The 21,359-nt window shown below is 38.6% G+C and overlaps 1 protein-coding gene across 1 annotated transcript in view; it reads right to left on the reverse strand.

Moving 5' to 3' along the window:
- Positions 1–448: 448 nt before the first annotated feature.
- Positions 449–21,359, reverse strand: part of Megf8 (multiple EGF like domains 8) — a 47,314-nt gene continuing 26,403 nt past the window's right edge. Inside the window, exons 5-6 of the mRNA XM_075295987.1 lie at positions 2,603–8,841; positions 449–1,968 (exon numbers count right to left, since the gene is read on the reverse strand). Of these exons, the coding sequence (XP_075152102.1) occupies positions 749–1,968; positions 2,603–8,841 (7,459 nt within the window). The 3' untranslated portion in view covers positions 449–748. The remainder of the gene's footprint in view (positions 1,969–2,602; positions 8,842–21,359) is intronic.

A 21,359-nucleotide genomic window follows, 5' to 3' on the forward strand; every position in this document is an offset into this window, starting at 1 on the left:
GATCCGCGGAAATTAATTAAAATTATTAAAATCACTTGGAAAAATTTTTAAGGAATGATATTAGATACGTTGTTTTGATCAACTCAATTAAATTTTTAATTGACAAAATGTAGATAATATCGAGAAGGTAAAAAAAAATGTTGAGAAGGTTTCAAGGGGATAGATTATTCACCAGACTTAAAAAAAGATACCTGTGGCCACATAGATATAACCCGAAACGTAAACAATTTAAACAATAACCCATGAAAGTTTTTCCATAAAGAAGATTGTGTTTATGAAATGTATGATCCGCGGAAATTAATTAAAATTATTAAAATCACTTGGAATAATTTTTAAGGAATGATATTAGATACGTTGTTTTTTTCGATCTGATTATGCCGCACAAAATTATAAAATTGAGGGGAAATGCTGGGATTCTAATCGTATAAATAATCCAATTATTGAAGAGTTCATGTAAAAAAGGTTTAGATTTCAATAGTGGATATCCTGCGTTGATTTAATTTACTTAGAACTAAACAAATAATATTGTACAAAACTGATTCAGTTACGCTATACTTACAATGAAAACATCAATTCACTAGACGGAGTGAGATTATACTACTCTGTTGAATGCCATTACATTTGGTATTACCGGAGTATAGTTATGTTTTAGCGAGTTGCTCATTATATATGTATGTAGAGGGATTCTAGTATTTGTCTTTTATAAATTCCATCGTAGTTATTAATGACCTTTATGTTGAATTGTCTATTACAAATTAAGATTATATACAGGTAACGCATCATCCATTGCCACGGCACCTTGTCGATTTTGTCGTTGTGCTGCCGCTGCCACACTTCCGGGCACTAAAGCTGTGGGAGCAGTAGGGTTCGTACCGGTTACTGGTGCTGAATTTCCTCTGGCCGGTCGAGCATAGTGTCGGTTATTAACCTGATACAATCTTGGTGGATATGATATTAGAGTTGACCCCAAGGCCATACTTAAGGGAGCTTTGTAACGACCGGGCAGACTTACAAATACGGTTCCCACTGCCGCCAAGTTATCTGATGTTGGTTCGATCGCAATCAACAATACTTCTGGTAACTGGCTATTACTTGGCGTTGGATGTTGATGCTTTGAGCGAGCTCCAGTGGCACTGCGAACAATTCTATTGTTAGCCACGGCCGACGATGTTGTTGGATGGGGGCTATCTAAATCGAAGGAGTTAGCGGCTAAGAAAACATAAGCAAATGGACGTTTTGCTAAGTGCAAAAGCTCTACAACATGCTGCCGTCGTGCTCGTCTTATGTCTGCCGTTTGTTTCACCTTCCATATTACCACACAAACAGCCAGGAATAAGAAAAAACATGAGAAAAATACAGAGAAGAATACAAACAAATCAATGTGTAATTGATCTTGGCGAAATACAACTGAACCATAACTGGGCTCGGGACCTGAGCTGGCTCGCAAAGCTATAAAAAATCGTGTAGCACTTAAATTATGAGCATGCTGGGGTAATGTTAGCACCAAACGGTTTTTGAGACCAAATAATCTCAGTAATGTATTGCAGTGATTTAGTGTAACATGTGTGCTTAGATCCTTTGCGTGTTGATCTTTAACATAAAAGCTGTGGCCCCCATGACTTTTGCAGTCTTGAATATGTGGCACGTAATAACTATTCCGTTTATCGCTCATCACCAACTTGGAGAAGGAGGTATTGTTATCATATTTCGGCTGGGCAACATTTAGAGGGTGTGATCGTTTCATTTTGGGGCCCCAATTGTATCGGTTGTCCAAAAATATCTCGTGATATCCACTAGTCTCATTGGTCTCCACAATAAAAGAATCGTCTTGGGGTGACATGTAAACATCTAACTCGCCCTGAGTCACATCGATGATAACTCGGATGTCTACATTCATGAAGCGTGGTTGAATCACAAAGAAGACGGTTTGTCCTGGTTTGAGTGCAGCTGGCTTTGCTTTACATTCCTCTGCAAAAAATGATTCAATTAATATTATAGTCTAAATAACTATTTAAAAAATATATATTTTTATTTAAATAAAAATAAACGGGGAATTTTATTGAAAATTGTGACATTTTTGCATATGTGGTACAATAACGAGAAATATGTATATTTAAAAGTAATGACAATTTTGGCTTACAATGTTTGTTTGTTTGAAAAAAAAAAATCATCCAGAAACTCTTCAGTCAGAAGATGGAAGGTATGAGTTTTATCTAATCGCTCTTGATTTAAAGAATCAGAATCTCGTTTCTTGAAGCTTGGAGAAGAATCAGAAAATGTCGAGGGATTGGTCCAGAAAACGTTCTAGTTCATGTTTATGGAAGACAGCGTTCTCAATTTTACCTAATCCTCTGTTTAAAATGGGCAACACAAGACTGCCTTTGGCAAAAGAGCAAAACATTTTTTGATACGAACGTGTACAATTGTGTTTTTTTTTTTAATTTCCAATGAATTTTCTGGAAACGAAACATTGAAAAATAGAAAGAATGGGGTGTCGTACTATTTACGGGAAAAGGGCATAAGGGTGTGATCCAAAAAAGAAGTTAGAATATGAGACAGAAAAACCTGGATCCTCACAAAATATACAAAATATATTACTTACCAATTGGTTTTGCATCAAAGCACATCCTTGACTCCACTGTGATTTGTTTGTAACACTGATGGCCATCTATAGGATTGCCAGCATAAGAATCACGACATTTGGAACACTGAACACTCCAACACAAATGTGCTGAATTTTTGCCACCACCAGCTGTACATGTGGCGTCACTTTCCGTGTTGTTGCCACAGTTGCATTTCTCTCCTGTTACAGGATCGCATATGTTTCCATGACCATGACATTGACATGGCCGGCATTCTTTATGATGGTCGTCGGTCCCTCTAAAGTAGCCTACAATACAAGTATCACAACGTTCGCCAGCTGTATTATTGGCACAACGTAAACAAGTGGCATTTGCCAGTGGGCCCTGAGGTAAATTGAGCTCCAATTCGGAACGTGTCATATTGAAGTAAGTTGGCTCAGAATCATGTGCTATGCACGAATCGGTATGACCATTACAATACTCGTGACATGGTACACAAGCCCTTCCCTCTCGGGGATCACCCACAAATAAAGGTTGACATTTTTCGCATTGATCTCCCATTGTATTGTTGTGGCACTGTATACATTCGTCCAGCAGATTTGGTCCCTTACAATCGGAATGACCATTGCACAAACATTGTATTGAACAATTGGCGCCAACATAACCAAAATCACAATCGCAAACATTTGGTCGAACACAATTACCACGCACACATCCTTGACTACATACTGGAATACAGGTATCATTTTCCGGTCGATAGCCTTCGCCACATTCACAATGGTAGCCACTCAATGTATCAATACATTTTTCAGACTCCGGGTGGCAATGGTGATGTCCATTGGTGCATTCATTTTCTGCAGGACACTTAACATAATTCCAGGACACGACATCGGCAGGTTTTAGCATAGAATCATTACGCAAAGAGGAGTAAATTAAATCGCACGTGGATGATGATGGATATTCCTGCTTGTTTTCCAGCGATCCTTCGGTACAAATGCCATCGCCGTTGTAGCCATCTCTGGCACACCACCCACAATGGGCATGTTCTAAACAAGTAGAACATTGCGTATAAACATTGCAAGGTTCAGGGCAATGATCGGTTTCATTAGCTTCCAAAACTAAGCCGCACACCCCACCAGCACATAAAAGTGGCTGAGATTGAGGAGACAAACAAGTATTCAGCATTGTGGACCATTTACAATCCTTGGGTTGTTCACTGTCGTCATTATTCAAGCAGGTGGAACAATTGTGATAATGATGGCATGGCAACGGACATTGACCTATAATTTTATACTGATTTTGTTCGACTAGTTCCTTTGTGATGCACTCTATTATACCCAACTCATTCTGAGCCCATTCACAATTCTCATTCAGTATACATGCTTCGCAAAAGAGAGTATGACATTGCGGCTGGGGGCACAGATTCAATAGTCCTACGCTTACTTCCTTCGAACACCAAGTACGACGCTCACAGTCTACCCCAGCAGGAACGCACCTACCCTTTATGCCACACTCATCGCACCATTGACAAACGGGCGTGGTTTCTACGTGCGAAGGCCACGAGGCTAAACAAGACGAACATGAAGTAAAACTGGAACAATTTCGTTTTGACATCCATGCGTCGTCACAAGCAGCGCCATTGTTATATACAAGAGTACCATTGCCATTATTACAAATACCGCTATGGGTATCATGGGAGTAACAAAACGATGAGGTCACAAAATTCGCAGAGACCGTACAGAAGCTACATCCCATATAATGTCGGCACAAATATTTCCCCGAACTCCATAGTTGGCAAATATCACCGGGTATTGTTATTTTGGTGACATGGCTTTGGGCTGCACTTCCGTCCCAGCCACCAATAACGTATATGGCATTACTTTCATGATCGATTGATATGTCTTCGGCATAAGTCGATGTCTGCAATTGTCCAACAATATTTACATCTTCAGTCAAACGAATCCATTGATTGCAGTTATATACGTAAGCTATTAGCACATCACTGGCATTATAGGGGAAATTACGACCTCCATAGACTATCATATATTGATCTGTGGTAACAGCCGAATGGAAATAACGGGCTCTTGGCAATAGGGATTCGGGACGGTTGAGATCTTTGAAAGGTGGCAATTCGGTCCAAGTCATCTTTTGCAAATGCAGAGCATAGAGTTTACTTTGTGGTTCGGTGGAGTAACCACCAAAAACATACATGACATGATTTTCGCTATGATATACAGTTGTATGACCATAGAGTACGGGCATTCGCACACCCAAAGCCCTTAATTGTTCCCATCTAAATGTTTCCAAATTAAATTCCCATAATTCCAATTGTCGGGACTTATTCAGAGTCATGCCTCCTATTAGTACCAAGGACTCTTTTTCATTATTTCTGGTATAAGTTAGGGTGTGTCCCGCCAGAGCCGGCGGCTTTATGCGATGGCCTGTTAAATCTAGTTCGGACCATCGTTGATTTTGTATTGAAAACTGCCAAAAGTCAGCCAATATTTCTGGTTTCGGCGATGTTGAAACTCCAGTTGTTGTTATGCCTCCATATATGAAAATCGTTTGCTTTTTTAAATATATTTCGGCTGCATGAAAATATCTTCCCAAGGGCATTTTATCATCGGGTGTGGATTCCACAGTAACCTGCATCCATGTACCATTCTTTGTATCGAACTGACGAAAATCATTGAGTGGACCATGGGATGGAGAATATCCGCCAAACATCCACAGTGATCCCCTACGATCGGCACATACTGTATGGCCAAAGCGAGGTATTGTTTTTCGCAGATGCTCATAGGATTCGGAGAGAAGTAATGTGTTAAATTGTTCGGTGACCGTTATCTGGTTCAATTTAATTGCTGTGCCACAATCATTTCCGCCCCAGCCTTGATTGCAAATACATCGCCCGTAATCGGTATCGCAATATCCCTGCATTCTTTTTGCATTACAATTGCGCGGACATATTTCTATTTCACATTTGGGTCCCACATATCCCGCTGGGCATATACAACGCAATTGGTCGTCGCATATATGCGGATGGAGACAGGTGTTAGCTACACAATTTTTCACCGTGTATATAGCATTGAATCCAAAATGTTTTCTCAAACCTCCACCTTGTTTATAATAGACTGTGACATGGCTAGATCTTGCCTCAATAATGTGTGATGATGTATACGGATTACACACCACTGATATGAGTTGATTTTGTTGCGACACCCCAGTCAAATCGGGCAGACTATCATAAATGTAAACAGCATTTTCATCGCAATCCATGGCTAATGAGTTCCATTCAAACTCAACTTGCAGCAGTGACTTTTCTGCATGGTCTGTTTTTGGATCCAAAATCCATAGGCATTCCTTGACCTCCAGTTTAGCACCCCAAGGGGATTTATAGGCCTTATAGGAGCCAATACCACTTTGTCCTATATTTCGCAACATTCCTCGCGATTCACATTGATAGTAACATTGGCCACCGTCTTTGGGATCGCCATAGAAACCAGGGGAGCATTTATCACACTTTATACCCTCAGTATTATCTTTGCAATAACATTCGCCATTGTTTACATTGCATATACCCTTATCTTGATTGCCGTGACCATTGCATTCACAAGGTGTACATCCTGCAGCCGACGTAGCATTTCCGTAACTACCTTGGCGACAGCGTTCGCAACGTTCACCTTCAGTCCAGGCTTGACAGGAATCACACTTGCCGACCCGTTCGTTACACGTTGAATGGTTATGGCAACCACAATTTATGGAACAATCTGCTCCTGTCCATCCCAACTCGCAGCGACACACATAATCCGGAGAGTCCGAACAATAGCCATGGACGCATGTCTCGAAGCATGTCCTTGTGCATGTTTGTCGACCATCTCCAACAAAACCTCTTCGACAATGACATCTATATGACCCGTGAGTGTTCGTGCATTTAGCTTCTTTATGGCAGTCATGTAGACCTAGACCACATTCGTCAACATCTGGACACTGGGCATAGGCCCACTCTGCATCGTGAACATATGAACTATTCAAGGCTAATGAACAATTGCCAAAGGGCTGGCTGAAATCCCCTTGCATGCATTTTCCCTCAATAGGATTGTCTCGATCGAAACACCATCCACAACTAAGGGTACGCAGACACGTGGTACAGTTCCGATATTGAGAACAAGATTTGCATTGCTGTTGCTTCGGCATGACTTGATGATGTATGGGAATTAATGCAGAACTCCTCGAATGTATTAGGTTATTTTCACTCTCAACTTGGTGGGGACTTACGGACTGATCCAACCATTCACGGCACATTCCAAACTGATATTCGCTTGTGTAAACGGCGAAGCTGAAGCAAGCGGATCGGGCTTCACACCAAACGCAACGTCCGCGCTCATTTAAACAATCTTGGCAATTAGTTCTTAGTCTACATTGCATCGGACATTGATCTAGCGTTCTAACACTATTTTCAGATTTACCCAAACGTGCGCAACGAGCCTCCTCCGCCCACCATTCGCACAACTTCGAATCCACACATTCCTCACACGATACGTAATTGGAACAATTTGCACAGTGACTGGGCTGATTTATCAAATATTCCCACAACACCAAGGACGAATTATATTCGGACTCGTTTATGCTACTGCATGCTTCCGTTTCATTGACTGACTTGGACATGCACTGCGATTTTAAGGAGCACCAGCCACAAGCATTGTCCGTTAAACACTGCAAACAATTTGTGTATTGTGAGCAATTTTCTCCTGAATAATACGGCTCTAGATACTCAAATGTGAAGGCATTCAGATTGCCATGATATAAATGCTGCAATTCCATTTTGGTCTTCTGATACGTGTTGTAAATGTTGTTCAAGCCTATTCTACGTCGGGCTTGGAAATCAATTAGGAAAGGCTGTTCTGTACTGGGAATTTCCACGTTGCTGCAGAACGATTGATTGGAAGATTGTTTTGTCAATTCTTTTAACGAATTCAAATCCTTTCCTAAACCTGCTTTCAATACGGCGTTGGAATAACTTGTGCACACTTGAATCTCAGTGGGCTCCTCTTCCCACTGTTTTTGCGGGCGAACAAAACCCAAGAGACGTGCCAACATTTCGCCCTCCATTTTCTGTTCGTATTGTGTCGTCGGTGTGGGCGAGGAGAAATCTACCATAGTTGCATTAACTATGGCCACAAAATCGGGCATAGTTAAATTGACGGGATAATGGTATTTAACGTATGTCAGACCTGGTCTACGATCATTTTGCGTGCATTGTGAAGGTTGGCGAATTTCAGTTCCCTGTTCACCCCACCATCCTGGACTATGGGAAGGTGTATCTTCTCCGCATATTCCATAGTTATCATCTCGGTGATGACATTTGGCGTTTTGTACACACCATGAACACTCATTCAATCCCAATTTACTTGCCACAGAAAGATAGTTGTCGTTGCTTTCCAATGACTTTGACCATTGTGTCCCATGGACTAGGCAGGAGTGGCAGTCTCCCAACGAGGGGCAAATGCCTGGACACCTAGAGGTTTGTAAGTTGCTTGTGCAATTTGCACCGATTGTCCGACCATAGCAACTACTATCAGCTGAACACCAACCACATTCCGGATTGGATAGACATGCTGTGTGTGAGGTGTGATATCGGCAAGCCATTTCTGGATTGTGGCCAAATATACCATTGGCTCTCAGTACTTGCGGCAATTCATAAGCAAACAAATCTGCGTTGACATTGCCATGATAGCCACCCACAATGAGTAATGTATTATTCTTCCTTAAAGCAGCGGCATGAGCAAATACACCTTGGGTCTTTGGGTATGATTCCTCTGCAGAGACCTCTTGGTTTATCCAAATATGACAAGACAAGTGATACCAATACATTTGGTTGTCATAACAGATTTCATCCTTGTTGTGACGATGTGTGTAACCTCCGAACACAATCATATAGTTGCCACTCACTGTGGCCGTATGGAAAGCACGTTCACGAGGAATGTTTGTATCCCGCAAAGCAGTCCTCGGGTATAAAATCTCAGTCCAATGAAATTTATCCAACTGAAATGCAAAGATCCGATCCGACAATTTGGAAAATCTTGCCAAACTCGTCATTATACCACCAAAGACGATTAGCGAATTAGTAGCTTTATAGTAAACCGTAGTATGTGCCGCAAGACGGACATCCAATTTTTTGCCTCCTCTGGGGTGTATGAATTCCCATTCAGATTCTTCATCGTTGTTTGGATTTATAATGGGCCATCTTATTCGATAAATGCTAACATAATTTAAATAGAAAAATTGAAATAATTAAAACTTGGTTGCAAATAGTTTTCATTATGTGATAGTTATAAGCACATCTAATATAAACAAGTATATACGGCCGTAATTTCGGCCAGGCCGAATCTTATGTACTATCCACCATGGATTGCGTAGAAACTTCTACTAAAGACGGTCATCCACAATTAAATTACTTGAAAATGAAAATAAATTGTAAGTTAGTCCATGCGGGATATATAGTAGACAAAAGAAAGGTCGATTAAATACGTATATATTCAGTTCTTGACCGGTATATATAGGGAAGAAATATTTAACTTTTGTGCGGCAATTATAGAGCCAGAATTGAAATATGGGGGTCGCTTCATGTGGGGGCTATATACAATTATAAACACGAGTCTACCAAAAATGGCAGATTTTTTATTGTTTGGTAGAATTCTTGATGTTTAGGAAGATTTTGCAAAATAGTCCTCTCCAATTATGAAATGCTTCATAAATTTTCTATAGAAATAACATTTTGACAAAAGTTTCTACAGAAATAAAATTCTGACAAAATTTTCTATAGAAATAAAATTTTGACAAAATTGTCTATAGAAATAAATTTTTGACGAAATTTTGTATAGAAATTAAATTTTGACAAAATTCCTAAAGACATAAAATATCGACAAAATTTTCTATAGAAATGCAATTTTGTTGTTTTTTGATTTCAGCTTAAAACCATGCATTGACTAAACTACAAGTGGGAAAGAATGTTTGTCAAATTTATTTGGGCAAAGCCCTATAGACCGGAAGATGGTTGGATGGACGCACGTTTCGAAATAACCACATTCCTCATCAGCATCCTCTACTTGCAGCAAAACTATCAACCAATTATCAGAATAAATTCAGGCAGTTCAATAAACCCAACAATGAACCACACTTGAACCTTCCGAAAAAAGGTTTTGCATGATAGCCGGCTTATGCCGAAATAAATTCGTACAAACATATCTCTTTTCCTATGCCACTGTCAAATCATCGATTTAAGTGCAGTTGGCTGGGTTTATTTTGAGCGTGCTTCTTCTTTTTTTCATTCGTTTTGTTTTGTTATTGTTGGTTTTGTTCTTTCAGCATTGTTGTTGTCTTTTCCGATGCCACTGTCAAATCACCGATTTAAGTGCAGTTGGCTGGGTTTATTTTGAGCGTGCTTCCTCTTTTTTTCATTCGTTTTGTTTTGTTATTGTTGGTTTTGTTCCAACCATCTTGCAGTCTATAGGGCTTTGCCCAAATAAATTTGACAAACATTATTTTACTCTGTTGGTTAAGCTACACTTGTAGTTTAGTCAATGCATGGTTTTAAGCTGAAATAAAAAAACAACAACAATGCTTAAAGAACAAAACCAACAATAACAAAACAAAACGAATGAAATAAAATTTTGACAAAATTTTCTATAGAAATATAAAATTTTGATCAAATTTTCTATGGCAATAAAATTATTTTTGACTCTTAGAGACTCCGCAAGCCAAATCTGGGGATCGGTTTATATGGGGGCTATATATAATTATGAACCGATGTCGACCAATTTATGCATGCTTGTTAGAGACTATATACCAACACCATGTTCCAAATTTCAGCCAAAATCTTATTTGAAATAAAAGAAAATATGCGGTTCTTATAAAAAATATTCAATATTTTATTGTGAATTAGCTAAACAAAAGAATTTGGTTGTTCCTATGTGTGTGTTTTGTTCTACATAACTTACACATACAATAACTATCAATAACAACTAAAGGGTGAAAAATAAACTATATAAATCATTATCTAAACTCTAATTCCCAACAGTGAGGCGTGGTGTACACAGATCCCGGGGAATAAAAGATATATAGATTTCTATACTGATGGCTCCAAATTGAATGGACAAGTGGGGTTCGGAGTATATTCTAAAGATCTGGAAATTCGAATAGCGAAAAGATTACCTAATCACTGTAGTGTTTTTCAGGCTGAAATATTGGCAATAAGAGAGGTGGTGAATTGGCTGAGAAGTAATGTTCCAACAAATATTGGCATTAATATATACTCAGACAGTCAACCTGCAATAAAATCCTTGGACTCTGTGTTCCTTAACTCAAAAACGGCCATACGGCGTACAATATTCACCTAATATGGGTGCCTGGTCATAGGAACATACCGGGGAACTGTGAAGCAGATGTGTTAGCAAGGCTAGGAACTACCTTACATATTCCAGGGGAACTAGAATCTGTTGGTATGCCTCTGGCCACCTTCAAGCTCTTACTGCGTGAGAAGGATGTTATGATGGCCAATATTCGATGGGAAAATTGCAAGCAAATATGGCCCCATTTAAACTTAAACCGCACACTAGATATGCTAGGGTTCTCAAGGCGTCAGATAGCACTCCTAATATCTGCTATAACGGGTCGCTGCCTGATAGACTAATTTGCAAAAACTATAGGTGCGAAGTATAATGACTATTGTATAAGCTGTCATGACGTGGAGGAAAAGGAATCAATTAAACACCTCTTGTGTGAGTGTCCTGCTTTTTGTGTAAGGCGTAAGCGAATTTTAGGAGCATATAGCTTTAGATTACTGGCTGACCTGGAAAACGTTAACTTAAGCAGTTTGTTAATGTTTTTGGAGCAATCTGGTTGGTTCCACAAAAGTAAATAATAGAGAAGGTTCAGTGGTTAAGACTAGAAGTGCCCATATGTAATAGGTACTTTTAGTTAAATGTGGTATCACAATGGACTGAATAGTCTAAGTGAGCCTGAAATTTAATCGGGCTGCCACTTTAACCTAACCTAACCTATTATCTTCCTTATCATAATAACCATGTCCTTCTAATATGTAGATGAGTATAGATTTCCAATAAATCAGCAGTCTGTAAGTTAATTAGTTTTTCTGAAAGTTAACAGAATAATTATAACTTATTTTTGTTAAACATAGAATATCTATTTGAATTCCTAGTTCCATGTTGCAGATTTATAATCTTCTTTTTCCGTTGTAGCCTTTTAGCATAAAAAAGTGTATTAAGGGGCACGGTTTAATTTATTTTAGTATTAAGTAGCTCGAGTGCGAAGGATTATCTTATAGCTTATCCTCATTCCTACTTAAGACCCTGGAGAGGATGATAGACATGTATCTTAGAACTAGCGTGGATTGAAATTTTTTCTCGAAACGACAGCATGCACACTCGAAGGGCAGGTCTACTGAGACCGCATTGCATGAACTAGTCAGCTTTATTGAAAGCTCACTATCTGTTAAAGAATACACAATCGTGGCGTCTCTAGACATCGAAGGGGCATTCAATAATGTCCATCCGAGCTCGATATTAAATGGACTGACAACTCTGAATGTTGATCCAGGTATACTTAGACTGTTAGACGAACTTCTAATAAAGAGACGTATTTCAGCCACATTAGGACAAGAAAACATACGTTATGTGAACAGAGGCACTCCCCAAGGAGGAGTTCTATCACCTCTTCTTTCGAATGTTGCTATAAACAACCTTCTGGTTTCCCTAGAAAAAGAAAGGATAAAAGTGGTGGCATACGCAGATGATGTGGCGCTAGCAGTCAGGGGAAAATTCCCATCCACAATCAGAGATATTATACAGAGAGTTCTCCGGATGACTGAGAAATGGGCGAAAGATAATGGTCTTGGGGTAAATCCAGCAAAGACAGAACTAGTCCTGTACTGCAAAGATCCCAAAACTCCCATGGTTAGGCCCATTTCCTTATTATTGAAATTCACTTTGGTGAGTGTGCAAAATACCTTGGCGTTATTTTGGACAGAAAGCTGAATTCTAGGCTTAATATTGAAGAAAGGGCGAGAAAAGCAACTTTAGCTTTGTACTATTGCCTTTAGACATTTTGGCCAAATAGTCAGCTGCAACAACGGCTGTGCGTTTGCGCGAGCTATCGCTGTGGTCGGAAAAAATCACAGTTCGTTCCTCAAAGTAATGTCAGATGTGCCTAACGTAGTGGATACCCTGGCAAAACCACTTTTCGACAAAAAGTGTGAAACTCTAATTCCCAACAGTGAGGCGTGGTGTACACAGACCCCGGGGAATAAAAGATATATAGATTTCTATACTGATGGCTCCAAATTGAATGGACAAGTGGGGTTCGGAGTATATTCTAAAGATCTGGATATTCGAATAGAAGTAATGTTCCAACAAATATTGGCATTAATATATACTCAGACAGTCACCCTGCAATAAAATCCTTGGACTCGAAAACGGCCATAGACTGCCGCTAATCTCTCAACGAGATGACTGAGCAGTACAATATTCACCTAATATGGGTGCCTGACCATAGGAACATACCGGGGAACTGCGAAGCAGATGTGTTAGCAAGGCTAGGAACTACCTTACATATTCCAGGGGAACCAGAATCTGTTGGTATGCCTCTAGCCACCTGCAAGCTCTTACTGCGTGAGAAGGCTGTTATGATGGTCAATATTCGATGGGAGAATTGCAAGGGTTGTAACGACACCAAGCAATTATGGCCCCATTTAAACCGCACACTGATATCTGCTATAACGGGTCGCTATCTGATAGGCGATTTGATTTGCCACAACTATAGGTGCAAAGTATAATGACTATTGTATAAGCTGTCATGATGTGGATGAAAAAGAATCAATTAAACACCTCTTTTGTGAGTGTCCTGCTTTTTGTGTAAGGCGTAAGCGAATTTTAGGAGCATATAGCTTTAGATTACTGGCGGACTTGCAAAACGTTAACTTAAGCAGTTTGTTAATGTTTTTGGAGCAATCTTGTTGGGTCAACAAAAGTAAATAATAGAGAAGGTTCAGTGGTTAAGACTAGAAGTGCCCATATGTAATAGGTACTTTTAGTTAAATGTGGTATCACAATGGACTGAATAGTCTAAGTGAGCCTGAAATCTAATCGGGCTGTCACTTTAACCTAACCTAACCTATATGGGGGCTATATATAATTATGGACCGATGTGGACCAATTTTTGCATGGTTGTTAGAGACCATATACTTACACCATGTACCAAGGTTCAGCCGGATCGGATGAAATTTACTTCTTTTCGAGGCTCCGCAAGACAAATGTGGGGGTCCGTTTATAGGTTAGGTTAGGTTAGGTGGTAGCCTGATGTATCAGGATCACTTAGACTATTCAGTCCATTGTGATACCACATTGGTGAACTTCTCTCTTATCACTGAGTGCTGCCCGATTCCATGTTAAGCTCAATGACAAGGGACCTCCTTTTTATAGCCGAGTCCGAACGGCGTTCCACATTGCAGTGAAACCACTTAGAGAAGCTTTGAAACCCTCAGAAATGTCACCAGCATTACTGAGGTGGGATAATCCACCGCTGAAAAACTTTTTGGTGTTCGGCCGAAGCAAGAATCGAACCCACGACCTTGTGTATGCAAGGTGGCTTCCAGGGAAGTGGGGGTCCGTTTATATGGGGCCTATACGTAAAAGTGATCCGATATGGCCCATTTGCAATACCATCTGACCTACATCAAGAACAACTACTTGTGCCAAGTTTCAAGTCGATAGCTTGTTTCGTTCAGGTGTTAGCTTTATTTCAACAGACGGACGGACGGACATATTTTGATGTGTTACAAACCACCATTCTATGGTGGAGGGTATAAAAAGCATATACTTATAAATAGTAGCGATATTAGAATAAATATTGATTTTTTCATAAAATGTTGATTTTATCTGTTATCTATTTATAGGGAGTACATTAAGACACGATAAAAAAATCTCTAAACTTTGTTTTGAAAATTGTTCGATCTTTTATAGATATTATTTCCAATGAATGCTCCCCTGTACCACTAGTCCCCGGAACTATCAAGTTAAACAAAGAAGCTATAAATATAACTAACCGGCATCGCCTCCATTGGAGAATAGTGGCGAAACTCAACTCACTGCAGTCGGTTCTACACAACGCGGTCGGCACGGACTCCATCCTCATCCAAAGAATGTAACAAGTACATGCGTCGTTCCGGAATGAACTAGTTCGCCATATGGAACGACCGGTACTAGTTAATGTCTCATTCCACTTTGGTCAGCTGTTACGGCCCATTTAAGCTGAACTTATTAAAAAAGACCAATTCGGTTTCAAAATACATCGAATAGGGAATATTAATCAAAACTCTTATATTTCTTCATATAAACGTGAATGATTGAATTTATTCAAGGGAACTAAATGGAACGATATAAAGACTCTAGTTCCTCTGTTCGTAGTAGACGACAGTGATGGCAAATATTAAAACCTGTATGAATTATTAGAACGATTTAAAGGCCTTGGATAATAAGAACATAACGTGGAAGGTATTCAGCAACTGTCGTACAGGGTTGGTCTGTCGCAAACTGTGACTTTTGCGTAATGTAAACGTAAAAATGTAAAAACCCTAATTTTGAATTAAACAAATTATGAATATTTTTTTAATTTAATTTAGTTAGGCTCTCCGACAAAAGGGATGCAAAAACTCTTTATATTGTATTTATTCAAACCCCTACTAGTTTTACATCTCTCATTCACAACTTCAAACTATTCTTGGTTTGCGAGGTCCATAATATCCACCCAAGCCTTAGTTGAAAATTTTGAAAAAAATATTTTTATGAAACTTTCCGTAAACAAAAATTCACTTATGCAAGACTTAAGTAGTTTTCCTTCCTTCCAGTTTCTGCAGAAATTTTGGAAATCAATAAGTTCATAGTAATTTTGGCTTGAAGTCTCCACCGGTGTAAATATTGAGAGATCTAATCATATCTAATAATATCAAAGTATATATAATTATATCTGTTCAGATATGGTTGTAGATATAAATAGATCTACGGAGATATGTTATGTATAGTGTTACATATGATTATATCTGATTCAAGATCTCATTATATATTTTGTTATATCTAATTATATCAGTCGTATCATATATGACATCATATCTAATTATATATACTATATATAGCTCGATATCTAATTATATGTATCGCATTAAGTCATGAACCAGTACTGCTACACCGATAAAAAGATATATGTTTGGGTGTAAAAATAATATATTTGTTACGAGAATGTCATATATAAAGGCCGGTACTCTGTTCGGTTTTCGCGTTGAAACTCCATACAAAACCAAAAAAATGCGAAAAACTAGCGAAATTTTTTCCATGTGTGGTACTTTGTTTTTTTTTCGAGTTGAAAAACTGACGTTTATGTTTGGTCACACAACACAACAAGCGGTCAAAATAACCAAACAATCTTCATATGTTGGGACAGTTCAAGAAACCTTTTTCAATATCATGTTAAGTGTCTTCAAAAAATTCTTACGTTCAGGCACAACTGTTTGTTTGTTTTGAAAAATATCACCCCATAATTATCATCATTAGCAACGGTTGTTGTTATTAAATTAAAAAAAAAAAATGCTGGTATCAAATATTGGATAATGCGAGTTTGATATTTTTATTCATATAAAAATTTAATGTATTCTCATTTTTCGACGAAGATCACGGAGTATGAGAATCAGTGATGAGGTAAGTTTATCGTTTGGGTCCTATTTTTATACATGTATTTAATATTTTCTCTTTTCTAGGTGGATGAAGTTGTGGTGGTCCAGGAAAAGATTAAGGACCGAGTAGCAACGTTAAGGTTTGTAGCCACACCATTTTCGAATTTGCTATAGAATGTAGTATTATCTAATATCGAAAAGATAGAATAATTTGAAGATGGTTTGCATCATGAAACGGACAAAATATTCATAGTATGGTATTTGGGGCTTCGCACAAACCATTCCATATAGCTTTGGTTTGAATTATTGGGCACGAGAAGCAATTATTGGTAAGTATATGTATTATTTGCAAATATGTCTTTAAATAAACTGACAATTCTTCTGTATTTTTATAAGTTATATTTTTCAGAGTTTTCATTCCGAGTAGCCAAAGAGAGGAACTAGGAGACTCGTGTAAAAAAATGAGTGCAATTTAAACGCCAGAACCCGTAGTGGCTATGTATATATATTTTTATACCCTGCGCCACACTGTGGAGCAGGGTATTATAAGTTAGTGCATATGTTTGCAACACCCAGAAGGAGACGAGATAGACACATGGTGTCTTTGGCAAAAATGCTCAGGGTGGGCTCCTGAGTCGATATAGCCATGTCAGTCTGTCCGTCCGTGAACACATTTTTGTAATCAAAGTCTAGGTCGCAGTTTTAGTCCAATCGACTTCAAATTTGGCAAAAGTATGTTTTGGCTCAGAATAGAACCCTATTGATTTTGGAGGAAATCGGTTCGGATTTAGATATAGCTCCCATATATATCTTTCGCCCAATATGGACTAATACGGTCACAGAAGCCAGAGTTTTACCCCAATTTGGTTGAAATTTTGCACTAGGAGTACAATTAGTAGTGTAGTCAAGTGTGCCAAATTTTATTGAAATCGATTTAGTTGAAATTTTGCACAGGGAGTAGAATTAGCATTTTAGCTATGCGTGCCAAATTTGGTTAAAATCGGTTCAGATTTAGATATATCTCCCATATAGCTTTCGCCCGATTTACACTCATATGACCACAGAGGCCAATTTTTAACTCCGATTTAGTTGAAATTTTGCACAGGGAGTAGAATTAGCATTGTAGCTATGCGTGCCAAATTTGGTTAAAATCGGTTCAGATTTAGATATATCTCCCATATATAGATTTCGCCCGATTTACACTCATATGACCACAGAGGCCAATTGTTTGCTCAGATTTAGTTGAAATTTTGCACAGGGGGTAGAATTAGCATTGTAGCTATGCGTGTCAAATTTGGTTGAAATCGGTTCAGATTTAGATATAGCTCCCATATATATGTTTTTCTGATTTCGACAAAAATGGTCAAAATACCAACATTTTCCTTGTAAAATCGCCACTGCTTAGTCGAAAAGTTGTAAAAATGACTCTAATTTTCCTAAACTTCTAATACATATATATATCGAGCGATAAATCATAAATAAACTTTTGCGAAGTTTCCTTAAAATTGCTTCAGATTTAAATGTTTCCCATATTTTTTTACTAACATTGTGTTCCACTCTAGTGCATTAGCCGACTTAAATTTTGAGTCTATAGATTTTGTAGAAGTCTACCAAGTTCTGTCCAGATCGAGTGATATTTAAATGTATGTATTTGGGACAAACCTTTATATATAGCCCCCTACACATTTGACGGATGTGATATGGTATCGAAAATTTAGATAGTCGGCCCCGCCCGACTTTAGACTTCCCTCACTTGTTTTAATTGAATTCTTATACTCTTATTCCTAGACGTAGATATAACGTAAATATGTTTGAGCCAACTTTCAGTATTAAATACACTTTTCTCATTATAAAATCTAAAATAAATCTTTTTTATTAATTACTGTAATTTCAGTAATATTGGAAATTTGTAGATAAAATTATATATAATTAGATATATTAACATCCAATTATATCAAATTAGATATAATTAGATGTGTGCCAAATTTGAGATCTGGTCAGATCTAATTCCTTTAGCATTAGATCTGATCAGATATTACCATTTTTCGGATCTGTCCAGATCTGCCTACATGTACTGTCATATCTAATCAGATTGGCAGGAGATCTAATAATATCTGGTCAGATCCACCAATTTTTACACGGAAACTCGACTTGAAATAACTCGACTCTCAAGTTTTTTTTTAACTCGTTAATTACTTTATGAACATTCTTTAGAATTGAAATTTCTTCGCACATGTCATCATCTTGGATATCATTCGCTGCCTAGTTAAAGGGACGTTTGCTTCTTTTTCTACACTTACGACGCGTATGTAACGTTTACAACTTTGCGACAGTCGCAAACCTAAAATAGCTTGATACAGACCATCTCTGCTGTCGTAGAGAGCTTAGGGCTATCACTGAACAGCATAATGTTATTGTGTGCTGGGTATCTGGACATTATGGAATAATGGGTAATGAGGAGGCGGATTAGCTGGCTAAGGAAGGTGCAAGCGGCAGTGATAACATCGTTACGGACATTCTTCCCCGCTATATTTTTATACTTATGAAGTCAATGTCAAGTACGACGATTTATGGAAAGGACGATGGACTTTATCTGCGGGTTACGAGCAAACCAAACTGATATGGAACGACAAGGGTAGTAGAAACTCTGGATTGAGACAACATAACAGGACACAACACACTGGAGAAGTACATGGTAATAATTGGCTTAATGAGTGATAATATTTATCGATGGTGCCTGGACTCTTACCATTTTCTGTGTCAGTGTCTGGCTATATCTTTTAGAAGAAACAAGATACTGGGTTCCTTTTTCTTTCAGTATATTATGGATGTCCCGGACTACAATCTGAAGGATATACCTGCCTTTATCAAGGCTTCTGGATGGAATACATAGAAATCCTGTTGAAGACGCAAATGAGATAGATTGGTCCTGGCGGAGGAAGATAGATAATGAAGAGGAAAGGAAGAAAACTATGAGGAATCACAATGGACCAACCTGGTCTAAATTGAAACCAAAACCCTTTCTAAGGATTTCGTTTCATTCTCTATAACCTAACCTAACAGTATATCTGGTCCAGAGTAATATCAGGCTTACAGAAAAAATTCTGCCTGCAAGACCTCTACATACCTCAAATGCTCAAGAATTTTGACCAAAATACCCCCCTAGTGGAACCTGCTGCCAACAATTTCAACTTAGTAGGCTGACAAGAAAGATAATGTAATCCTCCCGATAGTTTTAACAAGCAGGAAATAAGATAATACTGAGGCAATGCTTCAGTAGTGAGAAAACTATCGTATTAAGCCAGCTGAGTGCACATCGGTTGGTACTTGTATGTGACGACAGGGGAGACTTTATTGCGGATCAAGTGGATGACACAGATTTCTGCGTCGTTAATAAAGACTACCCGACATGCCGAAGCTCCCCGGATGTCACCATGGTTAGCTCCGATAACGTGGCACAAACAATATGATTGGCACGATGCCGATTTTAGCCATGAACTCGGACCACCTCCCGATCACGATAAAAATTGGTCTTCGTTATTTCCGGGAAGAGAACGTTTATAAACTTTGGTAAGACTAACTGATCCCAAGTCTCGCTAAAGAGAATGGTGCTAGGTTTCTAGCCCATAACTTCAATGTTTTCCCCAAAAACCTCGAAATACCAGATATCTGGACAATGGGTAGGTTAGGTTAGGTTAAAGTGGCAGCCCGATTGAGTTTCAGGCTCACTTAGACTATTTAGTCTATTGTGATACCACAATGACTAAAAGTACCTAACATATGGGCACATCTAGTTTTAACCGCTGAACTGTCTCGATTATTTTCTTCTGCTGAACCAACCAGATTGATCCAAAAACATTAGCAGACTGCTTAAGTTAACGTTTTCCATGTCCGCCAGTAATCTAAAGCTATATGCCCCTAAAATTCGCTTACGCCTTACACAAAATACAGGACACTGACATAAGAGGTGTTTGATTACTTTTCCTCCTCATACAGTAGTCATTATACTCCGCGCCAATAGTTTTTGCAAAATCGCTTATCAAGCAGCGACCCTTATAGCAAATATTTGGAGTGATACCTGAGGTCTTGAGAACACTAGCATATCTAGTGTGCGGTTTAAGTTTAAATGGTGTCTTTAAATTTGCTTGGTGTCTTTACAACCCTTGGAATTCTCCCATCGAACATTTGCCATCATAACAGCCTTCTCACGGAGTAAGAGCTTGCAAGTAGCCAGAGGCATACCAACGAATTCTAGTTCCCCTGTAATATGTAAGGTAGTTCTTAGCCTTGCTAACTCATCCGCTTTCCCCGGTATGTTCTTATGGCCAGGCACCCATATTAGGTGAATATTGAGCTGTTCAGCCATCCCGTTGAGAGATTAGCGGTAGTCGATGGCCGTTTTCGAGTTAAGGTGGGTATTAAGTTCGAGTTTAGCCGCTAAAAACGTCAGTTTTTCACGATTACTTTTCTTTAATAATCCATTTTAAGGAATACAAACTTTGTAAAATTTGCTTTGGGCTTTTCCCCATCAAGTTATAATAAAATTTGCAACAAATATGGATAATTTCATGCATTTTTCTTACTGATTTAGTTTTCACTTTAGCGATTTTAGCGGCTAAACTCGAACTTAATACTCACCTTTAAGGAACACAGAGTCCAAGAATTTTATTGCAGGTTGACTGAGTATATATTAATGCCAACATTTGTTGAAACATTACTTCTCTGCCAATTCGCCACCTCTCTTATTGCTAATATTTCAGCCTGAAAAACACTACAATGATTAGTTAATCTTTTCGCTGTTCGAAGTTCCACATCTTTAGAATATACTCCGAAACCCACTTGTCCATCCAATTTGGAGCCATCAATGTTGAAATCTATATAGCGTTTATTCCCTGGGGTGCACCACGCGTCACTGCTGGGAATTAAAGTTTCAAACTTTTTGTCGAAAAATGGTTGCTTCAAAACCTCGAACTTTGCGATGAACTCATCCTTTTTTATTTACTATCGAATACCGAACCAATTGTGATTTGACAGCGTCT

The sequence above is a fragment of the Haematobia irritans genome, chromosome 2 (assembly GCF_050003625.1).
Source record: "Haematobia irritans isolate KBUSLIRL chromosome 2, ASM5000362v1, whole genome shotgun sequence".
Lineage (NCBI taxonomy): Eukaryota > Metazoa > Arthropoda > Insecta > Diptera > Muscidae > Haematobia > Haematobia irritans.